The sequence below is a fragment of the Pinus tabuliformis genome, chromosome 9 (genome assembly GCF_031772625.1).
Source record: "Pinus tabuliformis cultivar Carrire ecotype Pingquan chromosome 9, CPIR1, whole genome shotgun sequence".
Lineage (NCBI taxonomy): Eukaryota > Viridiplantae > Streptophyta > Pinopsida > Pinales > Pinaceae > Pinus > Pinus tabuliformis.
The window spans coordinates 886,654,495-886,677,342 of record NC_142307.1 but is presented as its reverse complement, the minus strand read 5'-3'; the positions used below and the strand labels follow the sequence as shown (position 1 = coordinate 886,677,342).

The 22,848-nt window shown below is 39.6% G+C and overlaps 1 protein-coding gene across 1 annotated transcript; it reads left to right on the top strand.

The window, feature by feature from the left end:
- Window positions 1-1,576: 1,576 nt before the first annotated feature.
- Window positions 1,577-2,056, top strand: LOC149151611 (uncharacterized). The gene has a single exon (XM_089443210.1). The coding sequence runs from the start codon at window positions 1,577-1,579 to the stop codon at window positions 2,054-2,056; it is 480 nt and encodes a 159-aa protein (XP_089299336.1).
- Window positions 2,057-22,848: the final 20,792 nt, after the last annotated feature.

The following is a 22,848-nucleotide window of genomic DNA, read 5'->3' as shown; positions in this document are numbered from 1 at the left end:
TCTTTTTTAGGTGTAGGTTCTATAACATCCATCTGAATCCGCATAAGTGCATATTCTTTGTCGAGTCTAGACGCCTACTTGGTTTCATTGTCTCCAAACACGGGATAAGGGTTGATCCCGATAAGGTAAATGCAATTACTCTATTTCCCATGCCACAATCCATCTTACAAATCCAAAGTTTGCAAGGGAAGGAAAACTTCTTATGATGATTCATTGTGAATTATGCCGAACTAACGAAAGGTTTTATGCGCCTACTAAAGAAAGGAGTACCATACTTGTGGGATGATCAAGCCCAATGATCATTTGATGCCTTGAAAGAGGCACTCATATCTACCCCACTACTTAGTCCTCCCGACTATTCACGCAACTTTCTATTATACCTGGAAGCCTCACCATCCTCCATTGGTATGGTGTTGGTCCAAACCCACGATGATCTCAGTGAGCATGTGATCTATTATCTCTCAAAAGGCCTGGCTGGGCCTGAACTTTGATATTCACATGTGGAAAAGCTATCCTTGGCAGTCATCTTTGCTGTCAATCGCTTCTGACATTACATACTACTACGATAGACTACTTTCATCACCTTGGAGAATCCCATGAGACACATTCTATCTCATCAAGTCATTGGAGGAAAATATTCCAAATGGATTGTTATCCTCCAACAATTTGATTTGGTTTTTGCCATTGCCAAGGCTAAAAAATCCTTAGTCTTTGTTGAATTATTGTTGGACCTTCCCATAGTCGATCCAGATGAGGTAGCCCATGATCCTCTTCTAGATGAATCTGTCTATCTGGTCAACTCAACTGATCCTTGGTATGGAGACATTCTTGTCTACCTCCAAACACAACAGTTCTACCTAGATTTCTCATCAGATGAACTTCGTTGCATTCACCACCAAGCTAGGCACTATTTAGTGTTGAACGATACTCTATATCATCATGGCACTGATACAATTATTTGATGTTGTCTCACTCATGCCAAGGTGGAACACATTCTAAATGACTTCCATGCTGGGGCATGTGGCAGTCATCTTTTCAGCATGGTTACTGCTGAGAAAATACTACTTGCAGGACACTACTGGCCAACCTTGTTTAAAGACTGTATTACTGCAGTCCAGCAGTGTCATCCTTGTCAAATATTTACCAAAACAATGCACACACCCCTGGTCCCCCTTCACCCAGTTATCTTTTTTAGCCCCTTTTCTAAATGGGGCATTGACTTTGTCACCTACAACCCCACTTCCTCTGATGGAAACAACTTCATTATTGTCACTGTGGACTACTTTATGAAATGGGTGGAAGCCATTCCCACTTTTTGGGTTGATGGAGAAAATGCTGCGTTATTCCTGTTCAATGATGTAATCTATCATTTCGGTGTGCCCTACATGATCATTATAGACCATGGTTCCCACTTTCAAAACATATGATGTCTAACTTAACATCATTGCTAGGTTTTAGGCAAGAACAATCTTCCTCCTTGTACCCACAAGCTAAAGGCCAAGTGGAAGCCATTAATGACACCCTGAAAACCATGATCCCCCGATTAGTAGGAAATCATAAAACCCATTGGCACCACATGTTATATCCTGCTCTTTGGGCATACCGAACATTAGTCAAAACTACTATAGGCTTTACACCATTTCAACTTTCTTATGGCCTGGAAGCAGTTCTTCCTATCGAGTGCCAGATTCCCTCCATAAAAGTAATTGTTGAACTCTTGCCCGACACCACAGCTGAAGAAGAGCGCTTACTATCACTCAATCAACTGGATGAGACTCGTCAAGATGTCGCACTGGCTCTCGAATCCCATAAGCGTCGAGTCAAAGCCCAATATGAAAAAAATGTCAAGCCTCGTTCTTACCAAGAGGGTGACCTCATTTTACTTTACGATCAAAAGCATGATCTCTTGGGGGCAAGTATGCTTCAACCATTATGGGTTGGTCCATATGTTGTTACTAAGGTCCTTTCAAAAGGTGCCTATGAGCTTCAGGACTATGATGGAATTCCACTCGTGGAGCCCCACAATGGGCTCTATCTGAAAAAGTATTATGCCTAGTGTTCTACTAGGCATTTTCTTTGTAATTTTATGTATATAAGTTTTGCTTCTTTTGGTGTGTCTGGATTTTTTTGGCTCTTTATAGGTATTTATCTCATACACATCTCTCATTGCACAAATGTCTTCGTCACCCTTACCATATGTCAGATATGCGGATGGTGCTAGTCGTCACACACGACACATTGCATCAGCTGCTTGGGTCCTTTACACACCTGAGTCATAATTACTTAATTTCGGGGGAGTTTTTCTTGGTGTTGCCACCAACAATATTCCTGAGTATAGGTACATGATCAAACTCTGTATTGAAGGCTCATCTCGGGACATCTCCAATTTGGTGGTCAAGTTAGACTCTCATCTAGTCATTACGTAATTGACTAATCACTATCACATCCACAATCCAATATTGTTGCATTACTATTTAAGGGTATGACTCTTGGAACGTCAATTTGAGTTTGTTACATATGAATACATTCCTAGAGAATCTAATGCATTCGCTAACTCGTTGGAAAATTATGTATTGTATTGGCATCTGTCCCATTCTTTATAGTTACATGTATGAATGCAAATTTTTTTATAGTTGAAAAATTTACAAAAAATTAAAATAAGCATATAGACCATGAATCACTAAAAATATCTGTATATATACCGCAATCCAATATTGTTGCATTACTATTTAAGGGTATGACTCTTGAACGTCAATTTGAGTTTGTTACATATGAATACATTCCTAGAGAATCTAATGCATTCACTGACTCATTGGAAAATTATGTATTGTATTGGCATCTGTCCCATTCTTTATAGTTACATGTATGAATGCAATTTTTTTTATAGTTGAAAAATTTACAAAAAATTAAAATAAGCATATAGACCATGAATCACTATATATATATATATATATATATATATATATATATATATATCGATTCCAATCTTTTATGTAAAAAATTCCCAAAAGTTGGGTGTTTTAAAGTACAAAATGGCTCTACTAAGCCTCACTATGAAACCCACTAGATATACCTTACGCCTATTGCTGGATATACCTTACGCCTGTTGAGCTTAATGCTTATGATAACTAATGACAACTCTAGCTAACATCCTAAGAGGAACCAAAAACCACTCTAGCACACCCACTGTGTGTCACTGCATATGAGCTGGTATCTCTCTCATGGGAAGAGGTGGCACACCCATGCTCAACCCTTCGAGGTTCCTAGCAACCTCATAGAGACTCTGTGTGTCATCTCCCTCTTCAGCAGCTACCGCACCTACTGCTGCTCTAGCCCCAGGTAGCTGATCACCCCACCTAGCATGGTGGGGCATACTTGTAGGACATATCGGTGCCACATCTGTGTCAAGAAATGCTTCATGTCAATACTTTTTCACCCATAAACAAAAAAATTGCATAAATTTCGAAAGTCAAAAAATAATATTTGGTACTTTAATCGATCCTCTTACCTTGTGGCCCCCACTGAGTGCTAGGTGGCAATATTAGTTCCAGATCCCCTTTATAATCCATGCCTACATAAGCATAATCATCAATAATTAGGATCTAGCCACTAAGCCACTCGAAGAAGTGTCTAATCAGTCCCCCTCTAGTACAAGGTGCTAGGGAAGCCCATCACTCCTGTCTCGTCTCCCTGGGACTGGCTATGCCAAGACTCCTATGTGGCGTCATCATGGGCACTCTCTCAAGGCTAAAGGACACAATCAAGGTACCATACCCAAACTCTCTTTGGGCCTAAGTCTTACAAGTTGTTAGCTCTACTTTCACTTGATGGAGGACTCCATCACACCAGCTGAATACTTGTGGCTATAAGTGTTGGAAATACTGAGCGGGGGGGTGAATTAATATTTCTTTTCAATTGTTACTTTTACTAGTTAGATCACTTATATTTAGAACACAAAATGAACAATAAGAATAAATTCTTTTATTGATTTATTCTTTACAATAAATCAAGTACAATGTATGTAGGGCTCCAACCCTAGATGAAAACACTGATCCTCAATCTCTTAAGCTCCAACTTATATTTGGCCAAGCACCGACTTGGACTTCCAAGGCTCCAACCTTGTTAATTTGAGGCACCAACCTCTAGGGCTCCAACCCTATCTCTGGTATAGGCTCCAACCTGGTCTCTTGAGGAATCCTATCCTCTAGGGCTCCAACCCTATCTTCCAAGGCACTAACCTTGTCTTTATGAGGCTCCAACCTCTAGGGTTCGAACCCTCGGCTTCAATTTTCAAGATAAATTTGACGATTCTTCACAGATCCCAATATATTCTACAATGAGACCTATCAATCTTCAACAATGTGTTATCCAAATTACTTCATCAATGATAACCTTGTCTTCTCATGAAGGTGTCACCACTGCTCTTCATGTTACCCAAAAGACCCCTCTAACTCCACTCCATGAGGGCTTCAATCAAGGTCTCCAAGAATGTCACCAAGACCACCTTCTACAAAATATCTTCAAGTAATCTTCAAGGGATACTCCAAGATTCAAAAACTAATCTTCAAAATGATCTCCAATAAGTTGCTTAAAAAGTCTTCAATAATAAGCTCAATACTTCTTCAGACTTCCAACCAAGCTCTGAAAGGAAAATCTTCCCAAGAAAATCTAGGTCACTTCATAGACAGGGCCAAGCACTTGTTTTATAATTTCACAAGGTCTGCAAAGAAGTGACACTACAGGTCCAAACTTTCTATCGATGCTACCCACATATTTGAGCTCTGTTTGTTACATATCTGAGGATGATAATTGTAATAGGTTCGAAGTATTGTCACCATAGTCTGAATTTAGCTCAGTCACAACAGTGCGAGATTTAGTTTAATCAATGGTCATAGGCCCAAACTAAAATTCCACAAGCCTGAGGTAGATATTAGTAGCACAGGTATGTTATTTAGGATACCCTTCAATTTTATCTCCAAGAAACATCGAGATATTTCCAAGTGAAACTCCACACTTTAAAAATGTTATGCCAGAGGTTCAAAACTTAATACATCCCACAGGTTTGAGCTTCACGGTTCCAAGCCTTATTGTCTGGTCACAAGTCCGCAATCTCTAACAAAAATCGAGCTATTGGTTTTATTCAAGACGATGATGAGAGACGTGTAGTCTTGCAAAAAGATTTCACTGTCAGTTTTCCTGTAAGGTGAGGCTGCATGGATGAGATTCCACCCGCAATAATATTTTTTCGAAACAAATTGTTCAAGAATAATATAACAAAACCCTTCCACTGAACTGATCTGGATCTGCAACTTGAGAACATCACTGCGATTTTGCAAAACTTTTGGTCTCTGCAATTTTTGTCATCAATATTTGAAAATTAATCCATCGAATTCCATAATTTCTCTGCAATTTTCCTTCGTATTTTCCTCGTCTTCCTTGTTCACAAGATGTGAACTTCTTCGTTATGAATATCCTTTGTTGACCGAGACCTATATATCAAACTCGATCGAGTATTTTTTATTAATACGATTTTGAAGAATGCAACCGTCACAAATGAAAGAGAAGCCAACATGTAGATTGAGGCCGACTTATGTAGGTGGAGCCAACCTTAGATTAGCGTATTTAACTTTAAATATTCCAATGTATTCAATATTTTTTTTTATTGTATTCATGCATGGTTTCATATGTATGTGGTAAATACATTTTTATTGTTATATATTTTATATCATATAAATATAACATATATATTTATATTTGATATAAATATATGTATATATATGTCTAGTGATTTTTGCCCCCCTTTTTTTTAAGCCTTTGGCATATTCTTTCATTTTGGTCATCCCTCAAATGTCAAATTAGGGTTAGGGTATTAGCTAGGGCTTCATGTACTAGGGTTGGGTTTTCCAACAAGTCTAGGGTTAGGGTTTCATAGTTTTTAGGGTTAGGGTAACATAGTCTAGTGTTAGGGTTATTTATCACAAGAATATTTGCCATTTCGACAATGCCATATTGACATCAATGACAACCTTGATTAACAGTAAGCAGTGTATTGCTAGTAAAAATTGGGGCTTTATAGCTACATGCTGGCTCTTGGGCCTTGCCAAGTGGATGATCATCCATAAAATGGCCCTCATCGGTCTAGTTCTGATTCGCTCAATGGAAACCTTGTTTCTCACTAGCCCATTGCCTGGTCTACATTGTGTCTGGACCAATTCCATGGTGGTTCTTGGATCCATCCTCCCTCCTATCACATTACTCATGCACCTCTGCACAATAAACCAATGAGGAAGTAAATGTCATCTCTTTTAGTCGAGAGCTCCTGATCTCTGATCCTGAACACACCTTGCCATTCATCCCACTATTGGATAATCCAGCTAAGGAGATCCTCTTGACCCTTCATCAGGTCAAGTCTAGCATATTTCAACAGCCCGCATCTTCACAAAGATGTTAAGCAAGCTGGATCATTTAGCATTTGTAGTTCCTCGGCATCATGAGCTCTTTCCCTCCATAGACTCATTTTGCACACTTAATTCCTACACAAAAACACCCTTGAACCTGTCTTTTGCTGGCTAAAAACCTTGGGAATGCAAGAAACATTGTTTTGCCTTGCACTTGGTTGGCTAATGTAGCCCTCCAGAGCCCATAGGGCATGCTAATGCCCCTCCCTTTCACGGAAAGGGTGTTTAATGCCACCCCTAGCCTTAGCCGGCCAACCACCTAGGGCTTTCCCAAAACATAAAAATTATCCAATCAATTAACTATAAAAACGTATTAAAATGTAAGCCAAGGATTACGCAATCTACTTGGAACTGATGGCGCATCGAATGGTAGCCTGAATTTCTTGCAATTGCTCGGGAAATTTTTACTGCCTTTTGTCTCCAGAGCACTCTCAGAGAACTCAAAATAGTGAAAATGAGGGTATGCAACCCTTCTTATAGTCACTTTGGAGATATGAATCACTCTAGCTAGTCATTGAAATTGAATTTTTTCATTCCTATATTTCAAACAGGCACCATATTGATATGTTGTCAAAATTACTTATGTTTTGATGATATTTTAGTGACTTTATGCAGAATTAACCAAGTTTGACTCCAAATGAGCACTTTCTTTTTTGGGACCTTTTCTCGCTCTCAAAACGAAAAATCCTTGCGTTAACTTCGTCAGTCTCGTAAAAATCCTATGAAGAATATATGATCACTTTCGTTTTTGGGACCTTTTCTTGCTCTTAAATAGAAAAAATCCCTAAGTTATCTTCTTTAGACTCGTAAAACTCCTAGAAAGAGGACCTGAGAAGCTCTTTTATCTCTTTTTCCTCACTCTTTAAACTGAAAAAGACATATTGAGTTTTCTTCATCTCACTTGTTAAAATTTTATGAATATCTATTGATTTTTTATTCATCTAACTCATTAAAATTTCACAAAGAATATCGAGTTTACTCTGTCTCCTAATACTCGTAGCTAAATTAGGCATACGTCTATTGAGCATAGGTTTATCACTTTATCCAGACTCAGTAGAGTAACTTACTGAAAATGAGCTGTACCGGGTATACTATTAAGCCTTTGTCTCACTTAGTTATCAACCATGACAAAAGGACCCCCTTGGAGTTGCTATTTAAGATCTTTTCAGACTCTTTAAATATGAAAAGACCACCAAGTTTACCAATCTGGACTCGTTAAACTTAATCAGATGGGAAAAATTGGACAACACAGTGACTCAATATCTATATTCAATAGTTTATCCCTTGAACATGGCACTCCCTTAGCAAACCCCTTTTTGTCAGCCTCTCACTAAACCTTACCATCCTATGAGTTTATCCTTCATACTTTGATGTTCCTGCATCCCTGTATCCTAACACTCTTTGGTGTTCATGAGTCTAAATTTTCCTGGTAAACCTTTGTTCCGTGCCTTCTATTGTTCAAGGGACCCATTTATCATCTGCTTCCTGTATCAACCATCCATCATATACTTCAAAAATTCCCTCCATTTGTTTGACCCATGGCTCAAAATTTATCTCCAAAACAAATCATTCTTGTCTTGTTTTGTGTCAATTGATGTAGGACACCTTATTTCCTACCTTTTGATAGATCTCTTCCTATCAACATGAACACTCTATCTAGGAAGAAGATCCAAAAACATATCAGTACCCTGGAACTTGCAGTCATCAGTGGTAGGTTACCTTATGTTTGATTGGGAGTTTTCATCATTGGCTCCCAGTTGAATGATTCTACGAGTGTTCGATGACAACATCCTTCTCACACTTGCTAGATTGTACTGGGCATCTTGGATACCATCATACTTATTGGTGGCAATCTTCGCGTTTGTTAACAATTTCCATCAGTGAATGGTAATCAGACGATTTATCACATGTTCGACTTCAACTCCTTTATTCACATGTGCATAAATATGTTGTTCAGATAAGTGGCAACCAAGACCTTGGGTAGAGGCTTACATCACTCAACTTTGTTTCCTCTCCCAAGCTGTGTATACTATTTTGAAGACAACTCGTCAGGTTGATCATATTATGACATAGTTCCACATTGTGCTTATTGGTGGACATGATCGTCATATCTCTTTTTGGGAAATCACTCTAACACATCTATTGAGCATGAGAACGCCTGACTGAATACATGATCTTATATTTTTTTTGACATATGTGGTTTGTTTCAGGTCTCCCACAGTCTTAAAGCTCTGATCCTCTCTCTCTTTTCCTACAATATTTATAAAGTATTTCAGCCATCATCTTCATCTCTAACCTCACACTTTAGGGGACATCTATTATACAAGAAAATGACCTCCTCATTGGCTCAGAGGAGAAAGAAACATTGGTTGAAGACCAAACCAAAATCACAAGCCTATTTTCTAGGGTAACTCACCCTAGAAACATACAAGAAGAGTTATAATTCTCTCCATATATCAACCAAGGGCATTAGTCCCTAGGTTAACGCTTTGTTTTGCCTAAAGGGCAACATTGTAAGAACCCGAATCCTATTATTAGAGCTCTTATTTCGTTATACACTAACATATCTATTTTCCTGTTAATTTATAAATAACAAAAGGAGCTTGCTGACCTTTTCACATAGCTTTAAACATTTAACATTTAATCATTTTATCATAAGCAACATAAATTAAGGTGAGCATTCTATTGATATCAACTTAACAAGAGTAGTCCATGGAAAAATACCTGTTCCGGCGGTTGATGACGATACCTTTGTCTGATAGCTCCAGCTGAACGCTCCTTCTGGCCGACCCAACCGGATTTACCTCCCAGCCAACTAGGAAATAAATTCCTAGCCCAGGAAACCTCCACAGGTTCCCTAGCCCTCCGTGCCCAAGTCCAACCAGATATAGTGTGTCCCCAAGAAGAATGTGCAAAACTAGATAATGATACTTTCCTCCTCTCAAACCCAAGAAACCTCCACAGGTTTCCAAGGTCTCCCAAAAATCATAACAAGGCCAAACAATCACAACCAACCCCCCACAATCCTAAGCAAAACTCCAACTCCCCCTCTTCTTCCTTCCCCCTTCCCTTTTATACCCTCTTTCCTCAACCACCTCTCATTAATGTCTTTAACTCTCACCCATCCTTGGTTGACTTCTCTTCCAAGCTAGAGTACATTTGGAATTGTGATATGAATTTAAAATTGAGAATTTAATGGGGAAGTACATTTGGGAATGTGAAGGGTAATTACATGGGGAGGACCATGTCTCCTCCTTATTAAATGTGAGGGTACATTGGGGGATGTGAAATGAATAAATATATATTGATGATAAGATGGAGAGGACTTTGTCTTCTCCTTATTAAATGTGAGGGTACATTGGGGAATGTGAAATGAATAAAAATATATATTGATGATAAGATGGAGAGGACTTTGTCTTCTCCTTATTAAATGTGAGGGTACATTGGGGTGTGTGAATGAATAAATATATTTTGAATTAATGGAAGGAGACCATATCCTACACAATATTCAAATTGAGAAGGTAAGTGGGGAATTTGAATAATGGAAATCATAAATTTATTTTAGACCAATATTCCTCAATATTTTCAGATAATGTAAATATTAACACAATTTGTAGGATAAGATTTAAGTGGGGCATTACATACACCCCTCCTTCAGAAAACTTCGTCCCGAAGTTAGAATGAAAAGATACAAGGAGTTTGAAAGAATAGCAAACCAGAAAGAGTTATAGCATTAAATTTGATAAGTCAGACAATGACATTACTTCCCATCAAGAGTTTCCAACTGATCTATATCCTCCTATCCACCTTGACCTACTTCCGTTCCTACCCTATCCATCCTCTGCTGCTCTATCAGTGGCAACGGCCATACTAACCACTGATAAAACCGACATGGTGGAAGCGTCGAATACCTCGACCGAACTTTCCCCAGCAGGCATCTGGTAATCGTCATCACATGTCTAGGGGGAGCGTTCAGCTGTCCTCCCCACGATTCCAGGTTTCGGAGGATACACGGTGGGAAACACCTCCACCCCTCCTTCAGAGCACGGACCACACTACAGAGCTGGTTGGACTTGTCATCGAATAATCCAGTCAGGTCGTCTTGCCACCTGTCATTTGCATTTTACTCATGTCATAAGAGTGCATATCAAGTAGATACCAAATGTAATAGAACAATGTACATCGTACCTTTCCTCATTGGTCATCTCGACCTTCCCCAATGGAATAGTATATCTTGGTTATCATATGGTTCTTTCCAACCTGTAGTTTAGTTCTCATCCAGGCATATATACAACCACAAAATAGATATAGGTACATGATCTTAAACATCATGTTTATTAAGCCCAGTGTCCACGTGTCAATTTTTGTTGTTCATACTGGAAATAAATCTTACATTAGGTAAATCATAATTTCACTAAGTCATTGATTAGATAAATCATATCTATATAAGCCTATACGATGTAACAATAACTTTGACAAGTCATGCACCAGATAAATTGTAACCAAGCAAGTCATACATTTGGTCATACATCCAACATGTCCATCATCAATATCCAATCCATCAATCGATTTTCACGTGTCCAACCAAATGTATATAATGTTCATAAATAACATGGAACTGCAAAATAGAACCTTAACATAGGTGGCTATCTATGTTAAAATGGGCATCATAAATGATCATGTGACATCCTTGTGGAACCCCTCAATAACAATTAGAGTTGAAACAGATTCAACTGTCCATCATGGAAAATAGAATTTGAACCCGTATATGCTATAAGGTGGTACCAAAACCAAGATAATAGCAAGCAACAAATTAGTGCACTATCAATTCCACTAGGAGGTGTTAGTATAAGTTTTATGCATATAATTTCTTTAAAACCTTAGTGAATAGATAAGTCCCAATCTTCCAAACCCATTTAATTAATCTTGAAAATAAAATAAAAACTCCAAACTTCATAACTGTTTCCAACATGATTTTCATACTTTATTTTTTTGTAAATTGAGAGGAATGTCCTGAAAATGTCAAAAGGTTCAAATTTATTATATATTTAATCATTGTTTACTAGTACTAAAACAATCTTGTGATATATATTACAGCTCACAATATGACCAGACAATTGAAAAATAATTAAATGAACGGAATAATTTCCTTTTCCCTGTTGCTATTAGTATTTCCTCTAAATGGCACCGCATTTCTAAAGATGCCTACTCCTTTCATAAGTGGCCAGTGACCACAAAGTTGCGAAGAAAGTTGAGAGTCTTTTTATCCAAAACTAGCAACACATTACTTTTCACGATATTTTTATTCAACACTAGAATAAGGGTAAATGTGTATCCTAATATTTTCACTAGAAATTTCTACCCCACTAGACCATCTTTGTAAGGCCTCCATCTGTTATGCACCATGCAATAATTTTTGGCATTAGCTTGCTATTCAACTTCCTAAATCTTTCCAAGATAACCCCTGCATACTTGGTTTGAGATATAAAGATACTTTCATTTGTTTGTTCGACTTTAATACCAAAAAAATATCTCAATAAGCCCATTTTTGTTATTACAAATTCTTTCTCGACTGCTAATCTAGATTCTTCTATGGATAGATTATTTCCTGTAAAAATAAAATCATCTACATACAAGCAAATAATTATAATTTCACCTTCATTGCTAACTTTGATGTAAACTGTTTGGCTTCCTGCTACTTTTACTAAAACCATTGCTCAATAGTTACGAGTCAATGCAGCTATACCAAGCATTTGGCAACTGCTTGAACCCACACAATGCTTTTCTTAACTTATACGTCATTGGGAAAAGTTGATTTTACATCCATTTGATGGACTTATCATTTGTATTGAGCTACTATTGCCATGACAACTGTAACGGTTTCCATTCTTTGTACAAGAGCAAAGGTTTGATTATATTCTCTTCCATATTGTCGTTTGTACCCTTGACTACAAGTTGTGCTTTGTGCCTTTCAATTATGCATTATACATCATTCATGGGTTTATAAACTCACCTCACACTAATAACTCCTTTTTCTGCTAGAAGATTTACTATCTCTCAGGTCTCATTTTTCTCAATTGTTTGGATTTCTTCATCCATGTCACAGTTATTTATGAAAAGTTTCGGTCACTTTCGTGATAAGGTTAACTGCAGGTCTACGCATATATCACAATCTGTCCACAAATTTGCACATCTACAGGAAGGCATCTTTCAATTACGGGACTGAAACTGAAACAATTCAACAAGCAACATTCAAGCATACCTTCTCTGCCTATTCTTTGATGAGAATGACTTATAACAATGATATAGTGAAATGGTGAAGGCCCGACTGCTGACATCCTTATTATTGATCTGTCTTTTGAATTTTCACTCAGAATTGATGCCTGTCAGGTATATATATAACCCTAGTGCTGCTGCAAGGTAACGATGGGACTCGATCTGGCAAGTGACACCTTCCGCTTTGCTGGGAGACAAAATTAATGCTGATGATTGGATGATCAGACTGTAGGCTGGTGCAGTGCACACATTCAGCGCTGCCTACGGGCATGCCATTAATGTGTACATGTGATATATCATAGATTGGAATGTGGCCACAAGAATATATTAGATTTGAATCTAGATCACAAGAATCAACTCTCGCTTGAAATGATTAGAGTGTAATTAGACAATAGGTAAATGTGCAAACTTCCTTGTTCATAGGCCGATCTGAAGAATAAGATGAAAGCATAGAATTTGCACAGTTCGACTTCTTTGGGCAGACACAAAACAAGAATATATATACAAGACACTTCATATCCATATCGCTGTAGATAAGGCACAACCTTTCACTGTTGAAGAGAAAACACATTGCTACAGGAGTGATACCTTTTCAGAATAGGCCGAGAATCAAATTCGCTATATAAGAATTGTCACGCAAGGTCCAACCAGCGAGTGATTTATGAGGGACCAATGCCAACCAGTCAAGGTCGCAAGCCTTAAATGCTATCACAGAAGCTATTCTTAAACTGAGCCTCAGACAACACTTCAATTTCAGAGATTGACCACAAAATTCATCCAGTAATGCGAGATAAGTCTCTGCTCTTTTATGGAGTTCAAACAGATCGCAATTATGCTATGGATCATGCACGAACTTCACCTCCTTTGCTGGCCTACGAGGCACTGAGAAAAGATCCAAACGATGCGACCATCAAGCCATTGTAACATCTAAATTGTCCAAAAATGAGACCGCATATATAAGGATGCCTTAGGAGTAGATCAAGGTTGCTGAAGTATAAACATCAATCATGCGATTTACTTTAAGGTGATTCAGAAATCATGCCCAGGTTTAGTAAAACAAGACCACAGGAGTATTTTAGAAGAAGACCTAGGCCGCAGGATAGATAAATCAAGGGCTGCGTATGTTTCACATGTTTGTCACCAAATTACTCTTAATGATTAGACTAAGGCCGCAGGGACAATCTGTAAATACCTTAGGATCACAGGACAGAGAGATGTTGTTTAACTGCATTCCTACCTTATTTCAATGTGAATTTTGAAATATAGCTTCCATGGTTGAAAGCCAGTAGACTGATGCATGCATAGGAAGCACATGGCATGCGTCTGAAGCATGTCTGGAATTAGACGTTTATAGTGGTATAACATTTGTCCTTGCCATTGATTTGTAAATTTCTTCTTTACAAAGGGCTTACTTATCGTATTTTGAGCTTATGTCTGTTTCTCTCAGATAAAGCTTGTTATATTTTCAGAACAGGCAGGCAGACTTAGACAGGAATTGGAGATCATGCACTTGAAGCATTTATAAATCTTCATTTTTGGAGCATCTTTACAATCAACGGCTTCACAAAATTTAAGTGCGCATTTGAAGCAAAATACAAACAGATTGGATAGGGACGTGTTATCACGCAAATCTGGAAAGCATCAGTCCGAACAGAGAAACTTTCAACCATGACAGGATTGACTGTGTAAAAGTGTCGTTGGTTTGAATTACACCTATGTACTCTGTTCTTGGATTTTACAGCACAGCTTGGTTTATGTAGGGTCTGCGTGTCACTCATTTTCTTTTCCCAAAATACCCATTTGATGCACTGACTTGAACATCTCTACTTCTATAGGTACCAACATCCCTGCACTGCTTTAAAAAATTTAAAGGTGTACTTACATATTCAACCTTCCCAAAGATAGTAGTAATGACATAATTTTGCAGAATGAAGGTAATTACTTGTTTGTTTGCCAAATATATAACCCCGTGGTTAAAACTCTTGTAGGGATTGATAAACAGAAGGCAGAGCAGCCATATGTATTAGAAAAAATGACTCCAATACTCTAAAAGATATGTTTCTCAATAAAAATGACAGAGTTGATCTGGATATAAATAACAGAGTAGGAGATTCACTGCACTTTTCTTTTTATGCCAAAGCTATCCTATTTGTGACACTGCAAAATCGAAAATAAATGTCGCCAAAAACATATTCCTGACGGACCTAGCCCACTAACCAATAAATCGCAGAACACATATACCAGTACCACTCTAAGAAGATAATTTACTAATGTCCAGAAAATGACCATGATAGTAGGTCAATGGGACTAAGAGAATACATACAGTGTAGGTACAGACTGGGAGTGTGAAAGCAGCTCCCCAATAAATTGTAAAAGCAGAAGGATCTCATAGCAAATTGAAGGTAATTCCTGTTCTATGGTCCACAGCCTTGAGCATTATACAAGGAAACGCTGTAGGAACATCTCATCACCCATGATATTTTCCACTCTTTTGATGGATGATGGTGAAGCAACATCCACATCTATTCTCAGGCAACTAGGCTAAGTGAGATGCATTCCTTTTCTCCTCTGGGGAAAAGCATACTGTTGGCCTTCATCATGCATGCTCAACCCTTCATATTCTCTAATTACTAAGTGTCTAGGATGCCAAACAATGCCTATACAAGTAACTGCCACTAGTTTAGGAAACTTTATTTGTGAAATACACACTCAGTTTATCACTTACGAGTGTTTATCAGTGAAATACACCCTCAATTTATCATATGAGGCAATGTTCAAGGACCTGATTCCAAATTGACTAACCCAACTGCAGCAACTAGGCAACAACGTTGCTGGAGAACAAATTATTGGATACATATGGATATTCACCTAGATGTAATGAGGCAAAAATGAGAAAGGTGTTAGAATTTGCATATTAATTGGAAATTATTCATTAAAGAAACATGCATTTTCTCTGCAAAATTGATGAACGTTACATTAATTGGACAATTATGATCAGGCCATTTAAAAGACAGTTATCATATGCATTGCTTGGTCAGTTTGTTTTGAAGACAGTGATTGTATATATTGCTTGGCCAAATTGTGTCTACAGCCATTACCACTATAGGCTTACATTTATTGCTCCATCATACAACATAGAGCTAAAAGAATTCATAAATCTGTACAATAACAAAGAAACTACAGGGCATGGAATAATTTCAATATAGGTACTCCAAGCATCATGTATGATAATAAGAATGTTTCATCTGCTCATAAACTAACCAATCAGAATTTGATCATTTCCAAACTTGATTTCATTGACTCTCATGTATTCCTTCAATTTCCTTGTATCAAGTGTAGGCTAACTTGTGACCAAGTTGCATTTGCAGGCATTCCCACTATAGGCTCAGTTATTGCTCCCTTATCCTAGGTAGAGCTTATAACTAATTTATAAATCTGCACAATAGAAAAAATAAATTAAAGGGCATGGGTTCACTCTATTTTTAGGGTTACCCTAGCTAGGGTTCAAGTTAAGTGCAACACCCTTAAGTTCTCTTGATCTGGGGTGAAATTATACTTGAAGACAGATGCATTGTTGGTTGATCATTCTATAAAGAGAGCTTCCTACTTGTGTCTACTTCATTTATGATTTCATTTGTGCTTGTCCCTCCTAATAATTCATGGTTACACATTATTACGTGGCTGACTTTTGTACTTGTTGTGAGGAGTATCTTTGGAATAGTGCTCCTTTAATCCTTGGCATGTTAAAGTAAATCCATATGGTTAGTTTGAGCATGTCTGTAACAGCCTCACTATGCCTCCTTCCACACTGTTCAATCCCTATTGTTTTTTTTTTTCTTGACTCCATCAATCCACCATCCCATTTAATTTTAAAGCATATATTATCTTTCACATTCTTTTCTAGGGAATGCCCCCTCGAACAAGAGGAGAGCCAGACTAAAGTGAGAGGAAGAGTTGTTGCAGTGACAATGAGCAACCTTCCTACTTGCTTATAGGGTTGTATTTTTTTTTTTTTTTTTTTTTTTTTGGGGACTTTAAATATATTTAAGCGTGGATCTGGGAAGTCACACATAGAACTAGCAATATCTTTGTTTGCAGGCAATTTGGGGCAAACCTCATGCAATGACATGTAATGGAAAGTTTGATGTCCATCCATGTATGCAAGCAACATGGGTTTTAGTTTTGCATCTTTGGTGCACATTATAGTTGGAAGAAGTGCCCGTCCATTTGATCATAGATCTCTCCAATTGTTGCAACAAGACTGGGGAGAGCAACTTATCTCTGGCTTTCTGTTTATTGGTCTCTCATTCATTCAAGTGTTGAAGAGTAAAATAACAGCAACTCAATTTTGCCAAAAGATCCATGAACTAAATAACGTCCCTGGAAACCAAAAACCTTTAACTAATTGGTATAAACCAATGGAGTAGTCATCCACACATATTAGCATAAGAAGATGAAATGAATAGGGCAGACAAAGGATAAATCACAAACCTCTGGAGTCTGTTATCATTTCCACTCAAAGGAGAACAGAAATAGATTTAATTCAAACCAAAGCTGACTTTAAATGCTGAGGAAAGGAGAAAAAGGCACACAGCTGGAACAAGAAAATGTATCATTTGTTGAGATTGCAACAAGATGATGGAGCTTAGTGAAAAGAGTTGCCTTCACTAAGTGGGCCCGCAGGCTATTTTTGGCGCAAGTCTATTTTTAGACTATGTCTATTTTTAGACATATGGATCACGTCTATGTTTATGGATGATTGATCAAGTTGGGAAAAATAGATGGACTTCTATTTTTGATGAAAGTGTGAGTGATCACAGTGTGAGTGATCAAGTCTATTTTTAGACTGGCTGTCAAAAATAGAAAAGTCAAATATTATTATCTCACAATAATATTTGGACTATAAACTTAATCTTATTCTCTTGGAGCACTTCAGTTTGAGCTACGGAAGTGGCACATGCAGCTGTCATAAGGAAATTCGTTTTTCTTATGAGTCAGTTGAGTTGTTGCATGCATGACTTCAGTTAGAACTCAAGTGAGTTGAGTTTAGTGGACTGGAGGTACAGTTGATGGAGTTGTGTTCAGTTTAACTTAGTTAAACTGGTTGTAGTTAGTCTAACTGTAGATAGACTAATGATGAGTTGTTAAACTAATTATTAACTCATAATACAACTAAAGAATACATCAGTTAACTCAGTTGCATGTCAGTGCATGTTCAGTTCAACAGGGACAGGTGGTAGAGAATCAGATTGCTATCAGTTGTGACTATAGTTGTGCACCAGATCTTGCACAATCAAAGGATTGCTCACGTATTTGGCCCGCATTTTTAGCCTTTGCTCACGTCCACAAAGAGTGAGTGACTATTTTGCAGGTGAAAATCGAGTTTGGGAAGCAATTCTCATCAGTTCTTGAGCAGGTATTGAGCAGTGGAGGCAGGCAAGCAGTGGAAGAGATTTGGAGATCAGATCTGAGCTGTATTGTGTGTAACAGAGGTGGAGATACTTGTGAGAAGTATTATGCTGTGTAATGTTACATGACTCAATCATTAATATACAGATAGTGTGGGGTTTTTAGCGAGATGCTTTCCCCGTGATACATACTGTGTTAATGTGTGAATGCTCTTGATGTTTTATTGTTATTGATGCTGCTATATTCTTGATCAACGTAGAGGAGCTTATGTATTGTGTATGTTTTCCGCATTAGTACATGATCAGGATAATCTCCATTGAATATGTGTTAAATTATTCAAAATTTCTACATGGTATCAGAGCTAGATAATTGTAGAAAAGGTTTCTACATGGTATCGGAGCAGCTTGATTTGTAGAAGAGATTTTTACAGGATATCAAGCGAGGGTTGATCGGAAGCAGTTGAGTTGGTTGCTGGTGGAATTCGAATTTGCAGCAGTGTTTTCTTGGTGACAACGCAACAATGTCTTTCAACGGATTGCGATTGGAGTATGCTCTTGAGGGCAGCTCAAACTATATTGCATGGAAGGACAAGATGGAGGCAGTATTGGATGATAACGGGCTGAAGGAATTCATAGATACGGATATCCCAAAGCCTACTGATGCTACTCAAGCTGATGCTTGGCAAAAGAAGATCGCAAAATGTCGAAGAATTCTGTTGGAGGGCGTGAAGGATCACATTGTGTCCAGCCTCCATGGAAAGGCTACTCCATATTTGATGTGGAAATCATTAACAGAATTATTCCAAAGCAAGAGCGATCAGAGGAAGCTGGCGCTCAAAGATAAACTCAGAAACATCAAATGCGAGAAGGGAGACAGTATTCCCAAGTATCTCACGAAGTTCACTCAGTGTCGAGATGAGCTGGGAAGTGTGGGGGTTACTGTCGATGATGAGGACTTGGTGAGCTTGGCTCTGTTTGGTCTTCCGAAGAGTTGGCATTCCTATCAGGACTCTGTCAATGGTCGGGAGAAGTTGCCAGGATGGGAAAGACTATGGTCAGATCTTGTGCAGGAGGAGATCAGGCGGAGTACCAGGGACGGATCTTCGTCAAAGGGAGCTGATGAAGAGAATTGTGCTTTGGCTGCCAAAGCAAAGAAAGGGAAGAGAAAGAAAGCTTCTCAGTCTGGTGCGAAAGGCAAGAAGCAGGATATGTCCAAGGTGAAGTGTTTTCACTGTCACCAGCATGGACACTATGCCACAAATTGTCCGCAGAAGAAGAAGAACAAGCAAGCTGCTGGATCTGCAGGGGGAGAGGCTTTAGCTTCTCAGTTTGAGCTTGATTTTTCATTGATCGCATGCTTGGTTTCAAGTGTGATGGGATCAGTGTGGTTTCTGGACAGTGGTGCGTCTTTTCACATGACGGGAGATAGAGATTTGTTCTCTGATCTGGAGGACAAAGATCTTGGAGTGCACATCGAGATGGGCGATGATGGTAGATACAGTGCGACCGGTATCGATACCATTTCCTTTGAGAGGGAGTCTGGTAAACCCTTTGTATTGAAGGAAGTCATGCATGTTCTAGGATTGAAGAAGAATCTCATCTCAGTGGCGATGTTAGAAGACAAGGGGTATGATGTTGTTTTCAGCGAGGGAAAGGCCTTCCTGCGCAGCAAGACAACTGGTGAGACCCGGAAGATAGGGGTTCGAGTGAGGAACCTTTATCAGTTGCATGTAGATGGATGCGCAGCAATGGTAGGCAAGGCAGAAGGATTGGTGAGCCGGGATGATGGCGAGTTGTGGCACAGGAGATTGGGTCACCTTCACCATGGAGCCTTGAAGATACTGCAGCAGATCACTACAGGGCTTCCTAAAGGCACACTTGCGCAGTCAGATCAATGCAAGGGGTGTACTTTGGGGAAGTTTGTGAAAGCCACCTTTCACGAGAAGGATAGTCGCGCCACGACGATCCTTGAGAGCATTCACACAGACGTGTGTGGACCTTTCTCAGTTGCTTCGACAACAAAACACAGGTATTATGTGATTTTTGTTGATGATTTCTCTCGTAAGTGCTGGATCTTCTTCATGCAGAAGAAGAGCGAGACATATTCAAAGTTCTGTGAATTCAAAGCACTGGTCGAGAAGGAGTCGGGGAAGAAGGTGAAGGCTCTTAGGAGCGATAATGGTGGTGAATACATCTCGGACGAGTTCAAGGATTTCTGCAAGGCAGAAGGGATTCGTAGAGAGCTCATAGCTCCCCATAACCCACAGCAGAACGGGGTAGCTGAGTGAAAGAACAGAATGATTGTGGGTGTTGCACGGGCAATGTTGCATGATCAGGGCCTACCCCTTCACTTGTGGGCGGAAGCATGCAATACAGCAGTTTATGTGCAGAACCGTTGTCCTCATAGGATACTTGGCATGAGTACACCCGAGGAGGCTTATTCTGGTAAGAAGCCTGATCTTTCTCATTTGAGGATTTTTGGTGCTAACGTTTACATGCATGTGACGAAGGATGCCAGAAAGAAGTTGGAGCCAACTGCAGAGGTTGGGATATTTGTGGGGTACACTGATACGCCCACAACTATCGTGTGTATTTGCCAGACAGTGGTAAAACTGTTGTGCGACGGGATATAAAATTTCAGGAGGAGAAAGCCATGAAGTGTTCGCTTGAGAGGGAGCTACACTTGCATGCAGATGAGGAGCTATTAGTTCCTAAGGATGAGCTTTAGGACGTGGATCAACCACAGGACGAGGTTCATGGAGTGGAAGAGACCACTCATGCAGCGCCAACCATCAGAGGGCGAAAGCGCTTGACAGAAGCTGAGCGACTGGCTCAAGATGCAGAGAAAGTTGTAGGACCACCTACAGCCCAACGCAGGCAGAGACAGTCACCTGATCGGTACACTGGATACATGGCTCTTATGAGCAAGTGTGTTGTGACTGAGCCATCCTCTTTCGAGGAAGCTGTGGAGGATCCCACATGGGTAGACGCCATGGTGGAAGAGTATGATTCTATTGTCAGAAACAGTGCATGGGAGATTGTTCCTAGACCGGAAGGGAAATCAGTGGTAGGTTCGAGATGGATCTACAAAGTTAAGCAGGCAGCTGACGGGAGTGTGGAGAAGTACAAGGAAAGATTTTTTGCCCGAGGCTTTTCACAGATTGAGGGGATCGATTATGAGGAGACCTTTGCACCTGTCGCAAGGTATTCTTCCATACGGACGATTCTTGCTCTCTCAGCGTAGATGGGATGGCACATTCATCAGATGGATGTGAAGACTGCGTTCCTCAACGGAGTCATTGAGGAGGAGGTGTACATTGAGCAACCCGAAGGCTTTGAAGTCTTCAGCAGCGAGTCGCATGTGTGCAGGCTCAAGAGAGCGCTGTATGGGTTGAAGCAAGCACCACGTGCTTGGTACACACGGATAGACAGCTATTTCACAGGACTTGGATTCTCCAAGAGCGAGGCGGATCCGAACCTATACCAGATTGTGGTGGAGGGTAAGTTGCTTATCATTGTACTGTATGTTGATGATTTGATTCTAACGGGTGATGAGCTGTTGATACTGTCATGCAAGAAGGATCTTGCTACAGAGTTTGAGATGAAGGATTTGGGCCTCCTTCACTATTTCCTAGGATTGGAAATATGGCAGCGCAGTGGTGGACTGTTTGTTTCTCAGGGCAAGTATGCTCGGGAGATACTGGAGAAGTTCAACATGCATGGTTGCAAGCCTGTTGATACTCCTCTTCCTGGAGGTTGGAGGAAGGAGGATGCCACTTCGGGAGAAGAAGTGGATGCCACTGTTTATCGACAGTTGGTGGGGTCGCTGATGTATTTGGTCAATACACGACCTGATATATGCTATGCAGTTAACCAGCTTTCACAAGCTATGGTTAAGCCTACCAAGCTCTTCTGGAAGGCGGGCAAGCATGTATTGCGCTACTTGAGAGGCACATCGGGATATGGTTTGTGGTACAGACAGGAGGATGAGGTGAAGCTATGTGGCTTCACGGATGCAGATTGGGTAGGGAGCCCAACAGAAAGAAAGAGCACATCAGGAGGGGTCTTCAGTATCGGATCGACAGCAGTTTCTTGGTACAGCAGGAAGTAGAGATCTGTGGCACTCAGTTCAGCGGAGGCCGAGTATATGGCAGCAAGTTTGGCTGCATGCGAGGCTATATGGATGAGGAAGATCCTGGTTGGCTTGTTCGGTTCTCATTTGGATCCTACTGTGATTTACTGTGATAACCAGAGTTGCATTAAACTCTCAGCTAATCCTGTATTTCATGATAGATCTAAACATATTGACATCAGGTACCATCATATCAGAGATTGTGTGCAGCGGAGGATCATGTTACTTTCGTACATTCCAACGGAGGATCAGGATGCTGATATTCTGACGAAGGCTCTCACCAGGAGCAAATTCGAGTACCACCGAGGCAGGATAGGGGTTGCTGATAATCCATATCTTGTCGAGAGGGAGTGTTGAGATTGCAACAAGATGATGGAGCTTAGTGAAAAGAGTCGCCTTCACTAAGTGGGCCCGCAGGCTATTTTTGGCACAAGTCTATTTTTAGACTATGTCTATTTTTAGACATATGGATCATGTCTATGTTTATGGATGATTGATCAAGTTGGGAAAAATAGATGGACTTCTATTTTTGATGAAAGTGTGAGTGATCACAGTGTGAGTGATCAAGTCTATT